This window comes from Ammospiza nelsoni, chromosome Z, assembly GCF_027579445.1.
Source record: "Ammospiza nelsoni isolate bAmmNel1 chromosome Z, bAmmNel1.pri, whole genome shotgun sequence".
Lineage (NCBI taxonomy): Eukaryota > Metazoa > Chordata > Aves > Passeriformes > Passerellidae > Ammospiza > Ammospiza nelsoni.
The window spans coordinates 20,634,976-20,653,926 of NC_080669.1; the positions used below are offsets into that span (position 1 = coordinate 20,634,976).

At 41.4% G+C, this 18,951-nt stretch overlaps 1 protein-coding gene across 1 annotated transcript; it reads left to right on the forward strand.

The window, feature by feature from the left end:
- Positions 1-12,505: 12,505 nt before the first annotated feature.
- Positions 12,506-14,080, forward strand: LOC132087041 (uncharacterized). Its single transcript, XM_059493069.1, is given in 4 exon segments — positions 12,506-12,592; positions 13,562-13,583; positions 13,586-13,676; positions 13,678-14,080. Coding segments are annotated over 4 exon segments (603 nt in total).
- Positions 14,081-18,951: the final 4,871 nt, after the last annotated feature.

Here is an 18,951-nt window from a genome sequence, read left to right on the forward strand (position 1 = left end):
AGAACAGTAACAAAAGATCTGATACCTGTTATAGTACCAAACCACGCTGTTTCTATGTAGCTGATCACACCTTGTGTTATTCAATCTATGTAGGTGTTATTCATACTCTCTGAAGAGGGAATTCAGAGCAGTAAAAGCAGTTTTCAGGGATATTCTGTTTACTTAAAATGAATAGTATCACTGTTCTGATTCACATATATTAGCTACTGTCAAAAACACTCCTTTTCAAGAAAAATAAGGAGGTGGTACAGTAGCTGAGGAGTCAATCATTTTAAGTGCTGATCTGAAGAAAAAATCCCAAATCCCATTTTGACTGGGATATTTACATGTGTGTATATATATATATATATATATATATATATATATATATATATATATATATTAGGAGTAGGATCATATTGATATTAGTGCACTCTTCTGTGTGGCACATTTTACAGTAAGGTAGACCACATAGCAGCCCCGACTCTACAATGAAACACTTCCTGGAAAGGGTGTAGCCTCTAATGGAACTACTGGTGCCTTGATTGCATACAGTAGGAGTAGAGACCATCTCTTTTAATTTTAGGCTTTTCACTGGAAGGTAGAAGCTCAGGAAAGCATATCCTTTTATTCTACCTCCTAGCGCTTTTTTTTTTTTCCTTTTGGAGGCAGCTGTTGTAGTTCTTAATGGTAAATTTAATGCTAGATCATTATTTTAGGGCATATACATTGGTTTGAGGTAAAATCTTACACATACTTTACATTGTAGATCTGTTGATTCCAGATGTGTCACTATAAAAAGTGGGGTAAGGCTTCAGAATTATTGTGTTCGTGGCTTTACAGGTTATGGCTTACCTCCATGAACACTATGCAAACTAATTTTCACTTCCATTCCCCTAGTGCTGTAGTTTTGACTGAAATAAAGACTGCATGGCTCATTTTCATGACAAAGGCACAGAAAAGCTGTGTGCTTCTTTCTGCCCCCATCACCACCACCCAGCACTTGGCAAGCAATGCAAGTTCAGATCTGATTTATTTTTTAAGTGTTCTGTGCTCAGACGTTTTGCTTTTTCTGTGAGAGATTTGTTTGTTTTTTTGGTTTTTTTTGGGTTTTTTTTAATGAGAAAATCTTTTGAAATAACAGTATTTTAAAACAGCAGCATGTAATAAAAACACACTGCAGTTCTTTGCTTGGCAAGAAATGCTAGATGGGAAAATGCTTAAGAACATTCAAAGCACTGCTGTTTACTCCAGCAACTATAGAACAGGACTTGCAAAATATTATATTTTAGACTCAAGAGACTGGACAATGATGAATCAGTGGATGATTTTCTTGCCGTTGTTTTTCTTCCAGGTATGTTCAGAAGCACCTGCATGTACTTCGAGCAGCTCCCTAAAAGGGGGGTCAATTCTGGATTTGCCGTGCAGAAGGTAAAACAGTGCCTTCACCGTGCAGCAGCACCATCACCCCCCTAGACCCACTTTACTGATGCACGTACTCCAGCGAGCACATCCACCACAGCAGCGGACACAGGTGTAGAAGCATCTCTTCACTGGTGACAAAGGACTATTGTGTTTGTGTCACGTCTCTCGGAGCCCCCGGAGAACTCCTGCTCCCATGGCACTGTTTCCCGCCCGGCGGAGAAAGCTCTTCCCCAGGGAAGGTGTGATGCTGGGCACGGCGTCCCGCCCCCCCAACCCGCCACTGGGGCAGCCCGACACCCCCGTTCACCACGGCGGGCAGCGCCGTCCGCCGCTGGTCCAAGAGCCCTCGGGGGCCCGGGGACGAGGCGGCCGGGGCGGGCGGCGGTGGAGAGCTCTGATGCACCGCGTCCCGCCGACTCTCGCCGCCCGCAGCCCCCGCATCGGGAGGCGCAGACCCCCGCGACGCGAGGATCCTCTTCGCTTCCAGAGGCCCCTCCGCGAAACTTATTCTGCCCTCACAGGCGGAATCCCCGCGGCCGCCACCCCCGACGGCACCGGGAGGGTTCCCGTCGCTTACCTGGCGGCTGCCGGGGCGCTCCCTCACGGCGAGCGGCAGTGGGGCGCGCCGCAGCCGAGGCTGCCTCTGCCGCCACCTTCACAGCCCCCTCCCGAGGTGAGCGATGCGCGGGGTGGCGGCGGGGAGCGGACGGGGAGCCGTGACATTTAACCGGGGTGCCTCTCCTCCCTGGCGGGCTGGGCGGACGATCACCGCCCTCGTCTCCACGGGCAGGCTGAGGCGCAGGACGAAGCCCAGTCCATTCCCGGAGACCCAGACGCAGCGCGCTGCCCGAGCCGCCGGCGGCTCCACTCCTCTCCTGTCCTCTCTTCCCGCTTGGCAATCGCCGCTGCGACTTCCCTGCAGCGGGGGACGAGAGACGCAGCAGCCGCAGCAGGCAGCGGGGGAGAGGGCTGGGCTGGCCACCTGCCCCTCGGCGGGGCCAGGCGCCAGGGGGACAGCAGCGGGGCGCAGTGGCGAACGGGCGAGGCGCCGGCGGCAGAGCGGGGAGGCAGCGCCAGCTCGAGGTGAGGGCGGGCGGGCGGTGGGGAGGGGAGGAGGGGGCGCGTCTCTGTCAGAGGCGGAGCGGCTCCTTCCGCGCGGCGGCTCACACGCCGGCGAGTCCCGCCGAGGCAGCGGCGGCACCTCGGGGAAGCAGAGCGGTTAGCGGAGTGGCGAGCGACCGAGCCACCCCTATGCCGGTGACTGCTGGGCCGCGCAGAGGCGCCCCCGGCCGCGGGCAACCGGTCGCCGGCCTTTATTAACCCTCCCCACCGGGAGGAGGGAGCGTGTGCGGCGCCCCCACAGCACCGCAAGAAGCGGTGCTTCCGCCTCCCCGACGCGGGCGGCGGCGCGGTTGATCCCCCGTCTTCCACCCTTGCTCCCTCCCCGCCGTGTTCCGGGGAGAGCAGGGCGGCTCCGCGGCACGGAGGTCGGGGCAACCCCGGCTCGGCGGGGTGCCGCGGTTCGGGAGGTGTGCCTCCCCCGGGAGTGGATGGTGCGGGGGTCGCGGAGGAGGGGAGTCCCGCGCGGCTGGGCGGCCATTTCAGGAGCGGCGCGGTGAGGGGGCACGGGTTTGCGGCCGGCGGGACCCCGCGGCTCGCACCGGGACCGTCCCGATGCACGCCCGACGGCGCCGCTCGGGGCCGCTCCGGGCACGCTTCGGAAGAGGCGGCGGGAGACAGGACGGCACTGTGCGGGGGGCGAGGGGGCGCCGGCGCCTCAGGGAGGCCCCGCGGGCGAGGGCGGCCGGGGGTCTGGCGGCGGGCACGGGCTCGACAGGACGGGGGTGCAGCTGCGGAGCGATGATCGTCGCCGTCGGCCTTGTGTTCTGCAGGCGGCCGCGTCCGAGGCTTCCCCGGGACCGTACTGCGGAGAGGACGCTGCCCGCGTCGGTGGTGTGAGGGCGTCTCCAGCCTCCTCGTCGCTTGCTTGGCTTGCGTTTGCTGATGGAAGAGCTGTTGCTGGCTCCGTTCCTCCCTACACTTGCGAAGTTAGTGCTGCGTGGGGTTTGGAGCTCCGTACCTCACTCTGCGTTCTTTGTACTCTTTCAAATAGTCGGATTTAACAGATTTTTTAATGGCGGACACGGAGTGTCAGGTTTACATTGAGCAATTCAGGAGCAGCAATGAGCAGCAATACGAGGTCCCTAACATGATTCTAAGATGACCTGTTGGGGTTCTGGGGGATTTTTTTGGTTTTTGGGTTTTTGTTGTTGTTTTTTTTTGTTGTTGTTGGGTTGTGGGGTTTTTTTGTTTGATTTTTGGTTTTTTGTTGAGTTTTTTTGGTTTTTGGTTTTTGGTTTTTTTGGTTTTTTTTTTTTTTTTTTTTTTACTGGCAGCAAGTCCTATCCCTGTCATATCCCTGTCTGTAGAAAGCTTCTGGAGGCTGCAATCGTCAGAAACCTGCATATTCTAAAACGGATGAAAAACTGATGTAGTTGAGGAATTTTACTTACCGGTAGGAGCAGTGACATGAAAGTTTCAAAGAATCAAATAGTAACTGAGTTGTACAATATTTTGCATTCTCCCTTCATTTTCGTACGTGTATGAGTGTATCTACATACACAGTTTGCACAGATTTTTGCTAACATAAGAGGGTGTGAGGTAAATGTAAACATACATAACCCATATGGTGGAGGACTTAGAATAAAGGAAACTTACATAAGTGAAATATAGCATTTATTCTTTTACCACCAATGTCCAAGGTTAAGTGTTTGGGATTTTTGTTTTTTTTTTTTTTTTTTTTTTTTTTTCAAGCAGTATCTCCAAGCAGAAGGTCTGGTAGCTAGCCATACTTCACAGATAAGAAAATTGTTGTCTTTACAGCAGAAGCTTTTCCATTCTTCTTTAGTCAGCTTTAGGGTTAATTTCTTACCAAGTGTTTAGGGTTAAAGTCTTACCAAGACTTTCTGTTTCCTCTTGGCCCCTTCTGTGTCATAAGCCACCCAAATAGGGAGATGAACCACAGGCCAGCTAGTTACCTTTAACCATTGATAAATATAAAGTTAAAGAACAGTATCTTGGTGTTCATCCAACATCTGATCATGCTATAATGCGTATAATGCACTCATCAGTAAAATGCAGTACTATTAATCCAGAATCATGCTAAACATCCACATAGGAGAACTTTGGTTTATACTATATTACAGGGAGAAACAATAAGAAGGAATGATCCATAATGAAATGATTGAGAGTTCCTGCAAAGTTGGGAGAACACAGTAAAATGATACCTGTTTTTATTTTTCATAAAATAAACAGCCTGTTATCTGGATTCAAAAGCAATTAAGTGACTGACATTTTTGAATTAACCCATTTTTATAAAGCACTGACAACATATTGCAATGTTCCTTGAACTGGCCTCAAATTGAGTACCCAAATATGTTATTTAATACTGAGTCCCAGCTGTTGCACAGTAGTTGCAAAATATTTCTATGATTTCTGTGGAGTGCTAGTAGCACAATTATTTCTGAGGAAATTGCACTAATACCCCATAGAAATTGTATATTGCATATAGATGTTTTTAAAATTTGCCAGTTCAGTGTAATTTTTCTGAAGGTGTATAGATAGCAAGATAAAGTAGTTCATCTACTCTAAGTATACTGTCAACAATAAATTAATCTCTTCTGAATACTGCCACCTTTAGTGTGTTACTCTAAGTGGAAGACAAAGCAGGATAACTGTGCATAAAGACTGAATTACTGCAAACTAAAAATAAGAACAGGAAAATGCTCAGGCGATCACTGGGGCCCTTGGAGTTTTTCTTGAAGAAAGGAGATGCTACAGGTGAGATATGGAAAAAATTGAGACTGAAACTTAAGCAGAAGGGATCACCAAAGGGAACTTCATTAAACAATGGAGCAATAGAAAGCTTTAACAGCACTCCTGTGTCTCTTCAGTCAAATCTCAGTTGTGATGACCACTTCAAAGTATTGTGCATATTTTGTGAATCACAAAATGTACTTTTGCAGTAATAAGATGCCCAACCTTAGTGCAGCTTGAGAAGCCTACCATTTCCTTTCACTAGTACGTATTTGGCTTTCAGAAGAGATAAAACAGCACTGCAGAACAAGAAATCAAATGTTTCCGTACTGCTGGCCATTCAGTCAGGGCTCCATATAAAAATCGAACCAGATGAGACTTGTTTTTTCCTCTCAGGAGGTATGTGCATAACGCAATCTAAAAGCATTTTCAAAAGTGTCCATTAGCTCTTAATTGGAAAGGGACTTTGAAAGGGTGTTGTACTTCTATTTTGCCGTAAGGCCTGAAAAAGGAAGGAAAAAGAAGATCACAACCATACTTTCTTTGTCATTACCTCTGAAAAAGGAGTTCCTATAGAAACAAGAATGATTATGCATTTACCTTCAACTGTATTGTAAGTAAAGACTGTGCCTCTTCAAATGAAATTTAAAAAATCTTTGAATCACTGAAAATTTAATATTAAATATTAAATATAAATATTAAATGTATCAAAATGTTTCAGCCATTTTTAGTTGTCTTGTAAAGATTTCCTTCAGTACCTGTACTGGCCCTCAGTAGCAATTCTGTAGCAAGAATTCAAACAGCGCTCTTCCTATTGGATTTGGTATTTACAATAAGTTTCGTTCAGATTTTTTGCAATGCTTAGCCTTATGAATCTCTGAAGAACTGGGCTCACAATGGTGTTTGCATGGTGGTTTTGTCTCAGCATTTAGCATATTATATGGCATCTGGCTAGGATGAAATCATAGGTTAAATCATGGTTTGGACCTTATCATTATAGGTATCTCTATCTTCAAGGAGAGAAAAACACATTAAAGAAAATTAAAAATAAGAAAAATTTATTTAGCATCTACATATGCATATCAGTATATGGCTAAAAGTTTTCAAAAAGTGCTTTCAATGATGAATTAACTCAAAACTTCAAATTTTAAGCATTTTCAAAATATGTGTATTTTAAAAATGCTGCTCACATATGAAGTTACAATTTCTTGAGAAAATATTATATTTTGAAAAATTCATATTCCTTTTGTAATATTCCTAACCATGAAAGAGATATCAAAAAATAAACTGCTAGTCAAAGGTTTTTGGGTTTTTTTTTCCCATTACCTACCTCTTACACTGCCACTAGTTTAATTCAAGATCTAGTATCTTAGTTCATGTGCTTTTACATCTCCTCCATTTGACTGTTTGAGAAGCAGTTTGAGTGGAATTAACAAATGTTCTGCTGAATTAAATATAGTCAGTGGATTATAAGGAGAACCTGCTTTGTTCCTTTAAAGCCTGTACTTGCAGTGTCTCTGCATGTAGGGTGAAAGCTGGAAATGGTGGCTAAACCTCCAGAACTGAGGGGTGGGCACCACGTGTTGTGTAGGTCTTCTAACTGTGGACAAGGTGTGCTCTCTAGCAGGTGGTGGAGCTGGGGCTGTCGCCATCCGCACCAAAGGCGACATTCTTAGTTTGCTGAATGAGAAAAGGACCTGTGCTGGAAGTACAACTGCTGCATGAATGGGGCCCGCATTTTTGCACCAAAATAGATGCAATTTAGAATTTAGTGGCATGAGATATGCTATGGGAGAATCATCACGACCACATATCTCTGAGCTCAAATCGTAATGATTACCAAAATAGTACTATTCTGCAGTTCTGCATAGCTTTTGTACATGCTGCAGTAGCTCCTCAGTGGGAATCCCGGAGTTCTTCCTAGCCATACAAGTTTTCACTGCAGTATACCACCCTCTTGCCCCAAGCACCACTCACTGGGGAAGGAGGTTTCATAAAATATGTGTCTATATGTCACTACTTACTGTAAATAAGTTCAGACCCAATGAATAATCTGTTCTGCTTTTTTCATCACAGAGATGAATATTTCAAGATCTTTTACTACTAATCACATATAAAGTGTCTCCATTATGTTAAAAAATATTCAGCAGCTAGAAATCATGTCTTTACAAACTAGAGATCAAAAATTTAATTTTTAGAGATCATCAGATAATTCTGGATAAGAAACAATCCCTCTTAAATACCAGTAGAAAGATAGAAGTAAAACTCCAATGCAAATTACTACACATTTGGCTTCCAAAAGATGGAAGATATGTAGTTTTTCCCTCTCTTAAAAGTTGGTAAGGCCAGAATTAGATGTGTCTCTGACTGAGCAGGAATGATACATTCTCTTTTGTGCTTAATTACCCACCTTTCCTTTCTTTGTTCAGAAGGAGGGCTGTAATAAACATAAACTCTCACAAAAGTAGCATTCCTATTGCTTTAGATTATAGAAGATGGACATGGAGGGGCATTATGTACTTCCATTTTATTTGAGGATTGCATGAATGTTGGAGGTAGAAAGACTTTGAGAAAAGCACTGAACATTCCTAAATCAAAATCATAGGAAATCTAGCTTAAAGAAAACTAGCTTATAATTTTCTTAAATTGTTTTTTTTGGATCTTATTCACTGTTACTTTGCTCCAATTTCTATAAGTATGATGTCAATAACATTAAGAGGATGTAATTTACCAGTGTAAAATAGGAGTATCTTCAGGTGAAGGCAACCTGAATTTTCAAAATTAACATTTTCTCTCAGCAATTTCTCTTAGCTACAGAACATTTGTACTCTTCTAAAGAACAGGATGTAGCTATTGTTGCTGTTCAAAAGCTGCTCTAAACCATAAAATGTTATTTAGGACTAATTTCTAGTACTTGTCATACATGTATAACAGGAGGAGCAATAGTTTTGTTGACAGATAAGGAAAAAAAATTAACATTGTCATTTCTTGAAGAAAGGGCAATTTAAGTGGTCAGCCTAAAGCTGATTGTATATATTATTACTTCCAGCATTTATTTTAAATCTTATGATAACTTTTTTAAAAATATTGACATAGTTGTCAGTTATCCTATCAATGCTTTTGATTAAAATACATGTATACAACTTGAACATGAGGTACATGCAAGAAAACATGTTTGAACAAAAGTTAATAGGTTGTGCCTTGTACCTGCATGAAAGTCCTAAGTATGATGGTATTTGATAGATAACTGGGTCTGCTTGTAGTATTGTAGAAACAAGGGCTCGTGGCAAGAATTTATAGTTGCTGTAATGAATAAACAAAACTTATTTTCAGTGTGCTGTGATTTAAGCCAAGCCAGTAACTAAGTACCACACAGTCACTTACTCACTCCCCTAGAGTCAGCCTGGGTAGAGAATTGTTAGAGTAGAATTGAGAAAAATTGTGGGTTAAGACAAGGACTGTTTGATAGGTAAAGCAAAAGCCATGCACACAAGCAAGGCAAAACAAGGCATTCATTCACTGCTTCCCATTGTTAGGTAGGTGTTCACCCACTTCCAGGAAAGCCAAACTCCATCAGTTTGGGCAGACAAATATCTTCACTATGAACATCCACCACTCCCTCCTTCTTCCCCCATCTTCATATGCTGAGCATGATGCCATATGATGTGGGATACCACTTGGGTCAGCTGTCCCAGCGGTGTCCCCTCCCAGCTCCCTGAACACCCTCAGCCTTCTTGGTGATGGGGTGGGTGAGGAGCTGCAAAGGCCTTGACTCTCTATTGATAAGCCCTGCTCAGCAATAACAAAAACTTCCTGTTTTATCAACACTGTTCACAAATATAAACATTATCTCATAGCAGCTACTGTAAAAAAATTAACTCCATCCCAGCCAAACCATCACATAGTTATACCTGAAATAATTTATATTTAACTAAGCAGCCATTTTTTGGCAGTGTTCACTGAGTAGTATTGAGGATATTAATTTTTTACAAAATTGTCATGCATTCAAAACATTTCCTGTAACACAGAGCCATTTTTGCCATCATCAAGATTCTTCACACGGGGATAGAAATATTCCAAAACCATCCGTGCATTACATAATAATCCCATGCTAGCAACTGCAAGACTTCAGTCACTTGGTAAACAAAAGCACAATCTGGTTTCAGTCCTCCTCACATTTTGGATGGGTACGAACAATAGCATCGCTTTTTCTAAGCAGCAGGACTCTTGTTCTAATGTATTAAATAGTCCTGGGGGTTGTTCTGTGGATTAGATGGCAAATTAATGTCCTGTCCACACTCCTGCTATCAAAATCTCACTATCTCCAAGCAAGGCTGGCCGCCAAACTCTGGTGTGGTCCCAGAAATCATCTAGGATGTTGGTTTAGCCAGGCTATTTTTCAGTCTCCTCTCTCTGGAGGTTAAGCTCACCAAGTTCCAGTGCCTGTATCCTTAGACTGCTTATTTTAGTCCTTCATATGCAGCTTCTGTTTACCTTACAAGTTGAATGGTTTAAATTCCTAAAACCTTTGGTTAAATTTGTTCTGTGACTCTGTCACTTGACTGTGGTACCAGATGGTGATAAAGAAAAAATAGACTTTGTTGCAGTTCCATAATCGAAAGCCAGATGGTGATACTAAGGCTGATAGAGGGAAAACAATAATACATCACTGCCCTACTCTGCCTCAGATTTCCAGCTATTGCTATTTAACAGAAAATGCATCTGTTCAGACATTACTCATATTTTGTCAGGCGTTTCTGGAATAGAAATTTCTGAAATTGCTACAGATGCAAACACTAGGAAACCTTATATTTCCAAAGTATATTCCAATAATAATTAAGGTGCAATTTTAAATCCAGTTTTAGTCAGAAGATGAAAATATCTGACTCTCTTCACCTAAAACCAACTTAGTATGGTTGGGGAGACAAATCCTCATTACCTGAATAAAATGGATTTAATCTGAGATAACTAGTCACCTATAAAAAAATGTTCTTTTGCTTTTTATGTAATGAAAACTGAAATTTTATCTCTAAATACCTATAAACAGGTTTATATATGTTGATATGTGAATGATAATTATTTGCTAAAGAATTTTGAGAGTAATTTTAGAACATGCTATGCATAGCTGCCAGGTTCAACTGAAAATGTTTTGACAATTTTTTAAGAAACTCTCCTATTAAAATTTATTCAAGTTTCTTTTACTGATTTGGTTCCTTTTGTATGAGGAGGTTTTCACTAGTCATCAGTGATTGCCTCACCAAAGTAATACAAAAACTGTAGATATTAACAAAAGTTGAAATTGGCAGGCAGACTGTGAGACGAAAGAAACAAAAATAGCAAAAATGTTGCTTATTATTTAAGATTATGTTAATTTCTGTAAATAAAATTGCAACTCAAGGACATGTAGGTAGTTAATTAACTGACTTTTTTTTAAATTATCAGTATTGTTCTTATTCACAGAAAGGGTATCAAAATTTATTTATCCACAAATCTAGCTATTAAAAAATTTTACTGATGCACTAAAAACAGCACCCTGTGATTTTAATTTTAATTTTATTTTGTACCATTAAAAGAAGAAAAGAAAGCACTGGTGTCTGACTTGTTGCAATCCTGTGCGTTGGACGTAGGATTTGGGATGAAATTCACCCTCACTGAGGTGAGTAGAACCTTTTGGGCAAGAACTAGCTGCTGGATTTCATTATTTCTGTGTTGCAGGGGGGTGTGATAGCTAATGTTTTAAGTGAAGACACAAAGAAAATTCTTACTTCCAAAGAACTCCTTCAGTTATTTGAGTAGCCTTAACTCCAATTGCTGAAGTCATATGATGTGCTCAGCGTGCCAAGAATTTAGAACAAAAAATGAGAACATTTCAAAAATTGAGGATAAGGAATATTTTTGCTGTGCATCCACTTTCAATTGAAATAAAGTTTGTACAATATTTAATTATTCCAATATTTGTATTCATGGTCAAAATTTGAAAGAGAAAGTTGTGTAATTCATGAATAAGGTGAGTAGATCTGCCCTTAGCAAAAAAAGGGTGTCTGGCTCAAAATTTATGGATGTATCAAAGCATCTTTGACTTTGGGCACACAGGTTGCTATCTGCTCTATCTCTGCTATTGGCAGGGCTTATGTCACACAAAGAGACCAAAACTGGACTCAGTGGAAGAGTATAGTGTTCCTCTACAGGCCTTTCCCAAGCACAAGTCTTCTGATTCAACTGGGAGTTGCAGAAAAGAGGGACCACACATCTGACCTGTGCGAATTCCCATTCACTCCTTCTAGCTTACCTACAAGTAACTTTTAAAGAGAATTGGCCAGGCTTAGAACTTGAGGTTGCATAAACTATTGGGCAATCTGCACATACAAAGACTGATCTTCATCAGCTACATATTGTGGCGTCTTCCAGATGCAGCTTATCTAGTTGACATACACAGGTAGGGCAAGTCCATGAAGTTGTGCTCAAATATCTATTTTTTCCCCATAAAAGTCTGAGTAAGGCAAAACCTGTTGGTTTTATTTTTCTTTGTCTTTTTTTTAGTTTGTTGTGGTTTGGGAGATTTTTGGTTGGTTTTGGTTATTTGTTTTTCTTTTCTGTTGCATTTTTGTTGTTCGTTTGATTGGTTGGTTGGTTGTTTTTTTTGTCTGAAAGGCTTAATACAAGGTAGATTATATTGTCCCTGAAACTCCTTAAAGACTGTGGAGAATAAATATTCCTTGTTTTGAGTTTTGCTGCCTGGAAGGAGCTAGAACACTGGTAACACATTTAGCAGTACTTACCATTGAAATCCCACACCTAAGAACTGGTTTTGTCCTCCACGGAATTTCTTATAGGTAAGAGCTATGTACATTTTGACTCTGTATCAGAGAAGCTACTTACAAAAATGTTAAGATGAACTATATTTTCTCTACTGAACTGGCCTTTATTATCTCTATACCTATGCAGATGCACAAAGAACTTCAAAGAACACTTTAAATAGCCATATTTTAATGGCATAAAAAGGGTGTGGTGAGACACATCTGTTTTTCCTGGTCCAATCAGCAGCTTGGCCCAAGATGTGTTCACAGTAGATACACACATAGAAAGCACATGTGTAGAACACAGACACATATACACATATACACACATGCGCATATATACGTATTTACGTATATACGTATATACATATACACATATACACATATATACATATATACATATATACAAAGGAGGGAACTTAGTATCTGAAGATGAGGAAAAATCAGAAGTGCTTAATGCCTTCTTTGTCTCAGTTTTTAGTGGGAAGATGACTTGCCCTCAAGACACCTGCCCGCCTGGGCTGGTTGATGGTGACAGGGAGCAGAATGGTCCCCCCATTATCCAAGAGGAGGCAGTCATAGAACTACTGAAGTGCTTGGATATTCATAAATCTATGGGACCAGATGGGATTCACCCCAGGGTAATGAGAGAGCTGGCAAACGAGCTTGCAAAGCCACTCTCCATCATTTACCAACAGTCCTGGCTCACTGGTGAGGTTCCGGATAACTGGAAGCTGGCCAATGTGATACCCATTCACAAAAAAGGTGCAAAGGAAGATCCTGGTAATTATAGACCAGTCAGCCTGACCTCAGTACCTGGCAAAATAATGGAACAGTTTATATGAAGCGCCATCACACAAAATTTACAAGATGGCCAGGGTATCAGACCCAGCCAGCATGGATTCAGGAGGGGTAGGTCATGTTTGACTAACCTGGTCACCTTTTATGACCAGGTAACCCGCCTAGTGGATGCAGGGAAGGCTGTAGATGTTGTTTACTTGGATTTCAGCAAGGCCTTTGACACTGTCTCCCACAGCATACTCCTAGACAAGCTGGCAGCACATGGCTTGGATAGGAGCACTCTTTGCTGGGTTCAGAACTGGCTGGATGGCCGGGCTCAGAGAGTGGTGGTGAATGGTGCTGCATCCAGCTGGCGACCAGTCACCAGTGGTGTCCCTCAGGGATCTGTGCTGGGGCCAGTTCTGTTTAATATTTTTATTGATGACATGGATGAGGGTTTAGAGTCCTTTATTAGCAAATTTGCAGATGACACTAAGCTGGGAACTTGTGTTGATCTGTTAGAGGGACGTAGGGCTTTGCAGAGGGACTTGGAATGGTTGGATGGATGGGCAGAATCTAATGGGATGAAGTTCAATAAGTCCAAGTGCTGAGTCCTGCACTTTGGCCACAATAACCCCCTGCACCGATATAAGCTGGGGACGGTGTGGCTGGACAGTGCCCAGGCAGAAAGGGACCTGGGGGTGCTGGTTGACAGTCGGCTGAACATGAGCCAGCAGTGTGCCCAGGTGGCCAAGAAGGCCAAGGGCATCCTGGCCAGTATCAGGAACGGTGTGGCCAGCAGGAGCAGAGAGGTCATTCTGCCCCTGTACTCAGCACTGGTGAGGCCTCACCTGGAGTATTGCGTCCAGTTCTGGGCCCCTCACTTTAGGAGGGACGTTGCGATGCTTGAGAGTGTCCAAAGGAGGGCAACGAGGCTGGTGAGGGGCTTGGAACACAAGCCATATGAAGAACGACTGAGGGAGCTGGGGTTGTTTAGCCTAGAGAAAAGGAGACTCAGGGGTGACCTCATCACTCTCTTCAACTTCCTGAAGGGTGGCTGTGGTGAGCTGGGGGTCGGTCTCTTTCTCTGGGCAACAAGAGACAGAACAAGAGGACACAGTCTCAAGCTGCGCCGAGGGAGATACAGGCTAGCATTAAGGAGGAAGTATTTTACAGAAAGAGTGGTCAAATACTGGAATCATCTACCCAGGGAGGTGGTAGAGTCACCATCCTTCGAAGAGTTTAAAAAAAGACTGGATGTGGCACTTGGTGCCATGATCTAGTTGAGGTGTTAGAACATGGGTTGGACTCGATGATCTTAAAGGTCTCTTCCAACCTAGAATTTCTGTGATTCTGTGATACATGTATACATATATATGTGATCAGGCGCAGATGACAAGACAGACAGTCCTTTCTGAACATATGAATCTTGCCTTCCAGAACAGCAAAGGTCCCATCACTAGGGATAGTTTCTGGCTCCCTCAGTTGTTTTAAAGGATGAATGAATACAACTAAGCAACCAGTTCAAGTAGCACTTGATAGGGCAGGGTGACCTTTTCTGTTCCCGGAATGCGGTATTCTGAATAACTGGGAGCAATACACCGCAGAGGATACAAATGATCTTTAAGAGACCAAGAGCTGTTTGGCCTTCACATAGAGACTTGGTAAATACCTGTCATTCCTCAGAAACTTCATGAAGAGAGAAGAGAAAAGCAGATAGTTTAGGCATTTGCTCATATGAAGACTTCCATCACTCTAAGCATAACTAAGAGATCCTTTAAAAAATCAAAAAGCAATACATGAAATAAAACTGTGCAAAGAGAAATTTTCTATCTTGAATCTCTGACCTAAGTCAAACACTTCTTTATGCTGATTACAACGTATATTTCAGGTACAGCAGGTCAATGTCAAATACAAAACCACATCTCTTTCATATTCAAGGACAAGCCTTTAGTCAAGGAAAGCTTTGTTTTGTCTTTAAAAATCTTCAGAACACAGTCTCTATAAATACAGCATATATGTATGTGTATTTAAAGGACTTTACATTTTAAGCAGTGCAGTTTTGTTATTCTACTTTGCTCTCCAGAGGATGCCCTATGAATTTCTCATCCACCGAAAGAGAAATTCTGTGATGTATCCTAGAAAGTATTATGAGTTTATCTTACATGCAAATAATTTTTTTTAAATCATGCCTAAAATCATGCATTAAAAAATAAGAGTTCATATGCTGGTCTTCTCAACAGCTATGAATTTATGACTGTGTAGCAAGAATGGGAACGACAACAATTTCTGATTGAAAGTCAAGTTGCTTGGTTGTGTGTATCAAATGGCAGTCTACACAGGAAGCTGAAGCTGGCAAAATAAGCCTTAGAAATCTACATCTTCCTTACAGCACTTGGAAAATCTTGATAGTTAAAGGGAGAGGCTGGATTCTGGTGCGACTACACATAATAAGAAAAATACGTTGATAACTGTGATTACTAAAAAAAAAAAAAATTGGTGTACCAAGAATATTTTATCTGTACTTGTGACTATTAGATTATTGTGTGTGAATCAGACCAGATCACTCTGAAATGCATTAGTTGGTAGAGGTTTACTCTGTTTTCAGTGACTTTTAAAATGTAATTTTAGTGGCAATTGTAACTCAACAATATATGTCCTCTAAGTGCACTCTGTAGCATTTCCCTCCCACACCATATGTGAGCTACATTTTTATAATGAGAACAAAGAGGAATATAATGGATCTTTGCTACTGTTTAGTGAATGGAAATTTTTAGAGTTGCTGGATAGTACTGCATTAGTGGTGGGAAATCAGGTTTTCCCACAGGGGCTGAAATATTCTGACTGACAACTTTGGCTTAAGGATTCACTCAGGAAGGAAGCATGCTGCATGTTAGAAGACAATCCCAGTTATTACTGTGCCACAGATGTTTATCTGGATGTATGTAATTCCCATTGGGCTGTATGAGTGTTTCACAAACACTGGGATAGATTTAGCCTCCTTTCTCTTACTAAAAATAGAAAAGTTAGGAGAAAGGAAAGCAGCAGAACTACAACTTTTAACTATCCTTAACTATCCAAAGCTTAACTGTCAGTAAACAGGAAAGATTAATGAGACTGTGAGAGTGAAAATTGTCTTCCTTTCCTTCTAAATAAATGAAATTTTCTTACTTAAACAAAACTGAGCACAAAAAGTAAAATAATACAGAATTGATATCTCACATTTTTTCTTCACAGAATGCCTGTAAGAGATAAGTAAAACAGTGTCCATATTTCCTGTCAAAAACTTAAATTTTCTTAACCTGGAATTGTTTTGAATTATGACATAACTCTTTGGGAACTGAAGACAAATAAATTGATACTTTACATCTTTCCTTCAGATCCTTACACAGACATTAATTTATTCTTTACAAAACTAGTATCATTATAACAGACTTAGTGGAGTCTTAAGATTCATAGTGTAGTATATGGTAGAGATAATTGATGCTATTAATGTATAAAATATTGTAAAATTCAAGCTATGTCTTTTGACCACCCCAGCCGGGAGATGAGTCCTATTTTTATTCAATTAGTTCCTGGACAACGTTAAGATAATATCGAGTTTATTAACGATGAATGGAACCTTCCTGAGCGATGATCACCGACTTCCCTGGAATGCAGGAGTGATCTGGCACCTCGAAGGTTGCATCTACTGCACTGAGTACCGGCGCCACCCTGTCACATGTGAATGCCGACTTCTCCGGAGCGCTCTGACATCATCTGGACACCTGGCACTGGACTTTTGTCTAACTCTGCACATGTATGGCCCCGGTTCTGCATGTGAAGGGACACAAAGGAGCATTCGGTCATCTCTGCCTCAGGCAGAATGAACTGTACAAAAGCTCGCTGGGCAAAGCAGCCGGGGTGAACCGAGGGGGAGACTCTGACATTTTGGCGGTCAGATCCAGGTTCACCCAGCACCGATCCCGGGCTCAGCACTGCCTTGGCTGTGGTGGTTTTTTTTTTTTTTTCTGATCAAAATTCTGTTTCACTGACAATCTAATAAATCATTGCTAAATTTTCTTATAAATTTGGCTCCCGATTCGATTATTCATAACAATTGTCTTCAGGCTAAATGTTCATTAAACTTTTTTCAGGAAATTTTCCCAAGGAAAATGATAAAATCTGGCGTTTATAAAATAAGGATTGATTTTAAGTTTCAAATAGAAAATTTTCTATCATCTTACAGACACAGAAATAATGGGAATTCAATTTAGTTGAGGTCAGAGCAGGAGCAGTTTATTACTAAAGCTATTGCAGAGTTGCAGGTGTATATACCTCTGGGATGTACAGTCTGTTCTTCACCATACCCTGTCAGATAAGCAGGACTATAGTACATTGCAATAAAAATAAGTGATGTGTGGGTTAGTTCTGGAGACTCCAGGCATTCAGATAAAGAAGTGGCAGTAGGAAGTAGCCCCTCAGCAGTAGCATGGTTTTACAAATAATTCACTGCCTTGTTAATTAATTTGTGCTGACTCGGTTAGGTCAAGCTGATTTATATTTCCTAACTAGTGGAGTCTGCAAAGGATTCAAAGCCACTGTAAAGTTCACACTAAATTTGAGAGTGAATATTTCTGTTCTTGAAGGCTGCTTTTCACAAAATTTTGTTGTGAAGATTCATTCTGTTGTGGTATTGCACAGAAGAAGGCCCCTGAGACTATTTACACATGAAAGATTTTTCAGCTCTGGTGAGGAAAAAAAATTGTGGTTCCTACTTAAACTGGTACAAACAGTATGCTTTTCATCAATTCAAGGTGCATGTGAAATTATTTTTCCTTGACATTTCTGTAGTAATGATAAGCACTTGGAAAGAGCTAGTAATGTGTTAAAAATGACCCAGATCATTAATCCTATGGAAAATGGGTGCAGGCATGGGATGAGCTTAGGGCACAGTCACCTGCCAACCCACAAATACCATGTAATTTGGCAAAAGGGGCTGTAAGAATAGAAACCATTTTGTCAATTCCTTGCTTGAGTGACAGATCCTAAATGAGAGAAGGACTGAAAAACTATTGTGTAAATCCAACTCTCAGCATAAATAATCTCAACGCCCAAGACTTTATCCTTCATGTAATATGAAAATGTTGAAATACACACTATATTTTTATGGTGAATAGATCATGTGTCAAATAGATTGAGGGACATTTCAGGAAGAGACATAAGTAGTCTTTAATTTTTTTCAGTCAAAGGAACCATAAAAAGTCCTAGCTAGTTTTGCTGAGCTGGTTAGGCATAGAACAAATTAATATTCAGTAAATACGCACACTTCCTTTGTTCATGAAAGATTCCTTCCACACAGCAGATTCTGACACAAGTCATCAGCCACTCTCCCAGTCTGTTCCTCAAAATGCTATTTTAATGGTCGGCTTTTCTCTCCCACTTAAATAGCTTTTAGCCAGCCATTATGACTTAAACAGCAACTGAGTCATGAAAAACAAAGTAACTGTAGTGTGAAGGTTAGATCAAATGACAAACCATTGGCATCTCACTGCTGAATTTCTTCTTTTATCACAAACCGCTGTTTTCTTGTTACTGAATTTTTCACATATTATTTTTAATGTAAAAGGAGGCTACTCATGTAGAAATGGCGGTATGCAGTCTTTTCAGCAGTCTTGGAATCAATGTTTGCCATGACCACGGAAAATATTCTGAAAACTATCATTTATGCATTTGGATTTGTTTGGGGAAAATAAAATCTTTCTTTCTCTCTCTCTCTCTCTCTCTGTGTCTCTCTCTTTTTTTTTTTTTTTAATGATTTCGTGAAAGATTAAGACTCTATGAGGAAAGAGAAGTCAATGAGTGTTTTCACAGGCAAGATACTTGATAATCTTTGTGGACAGGAAAATGCCCCTTTTCCATTACTTCTCCATATCTACACTCCACATCTAAGTTTGAAACTCTTAAAAGAGGAACTCGAGGATCTTATTTTGTTTGCTTGATTCTTTTCTATATTCCAACTATTTATTAAAAATTGTCTGGATTGATTAATGCTTTTATAGTCTCAATATCTCACTTGTTAGCTTATGAATAAGTTCAACATCTCACAAGTTAGCTTATTAACAAGCTTATGAACAAGATTGGAGGAGTAAAAAGCCAGCATGGGAGGTTTGTT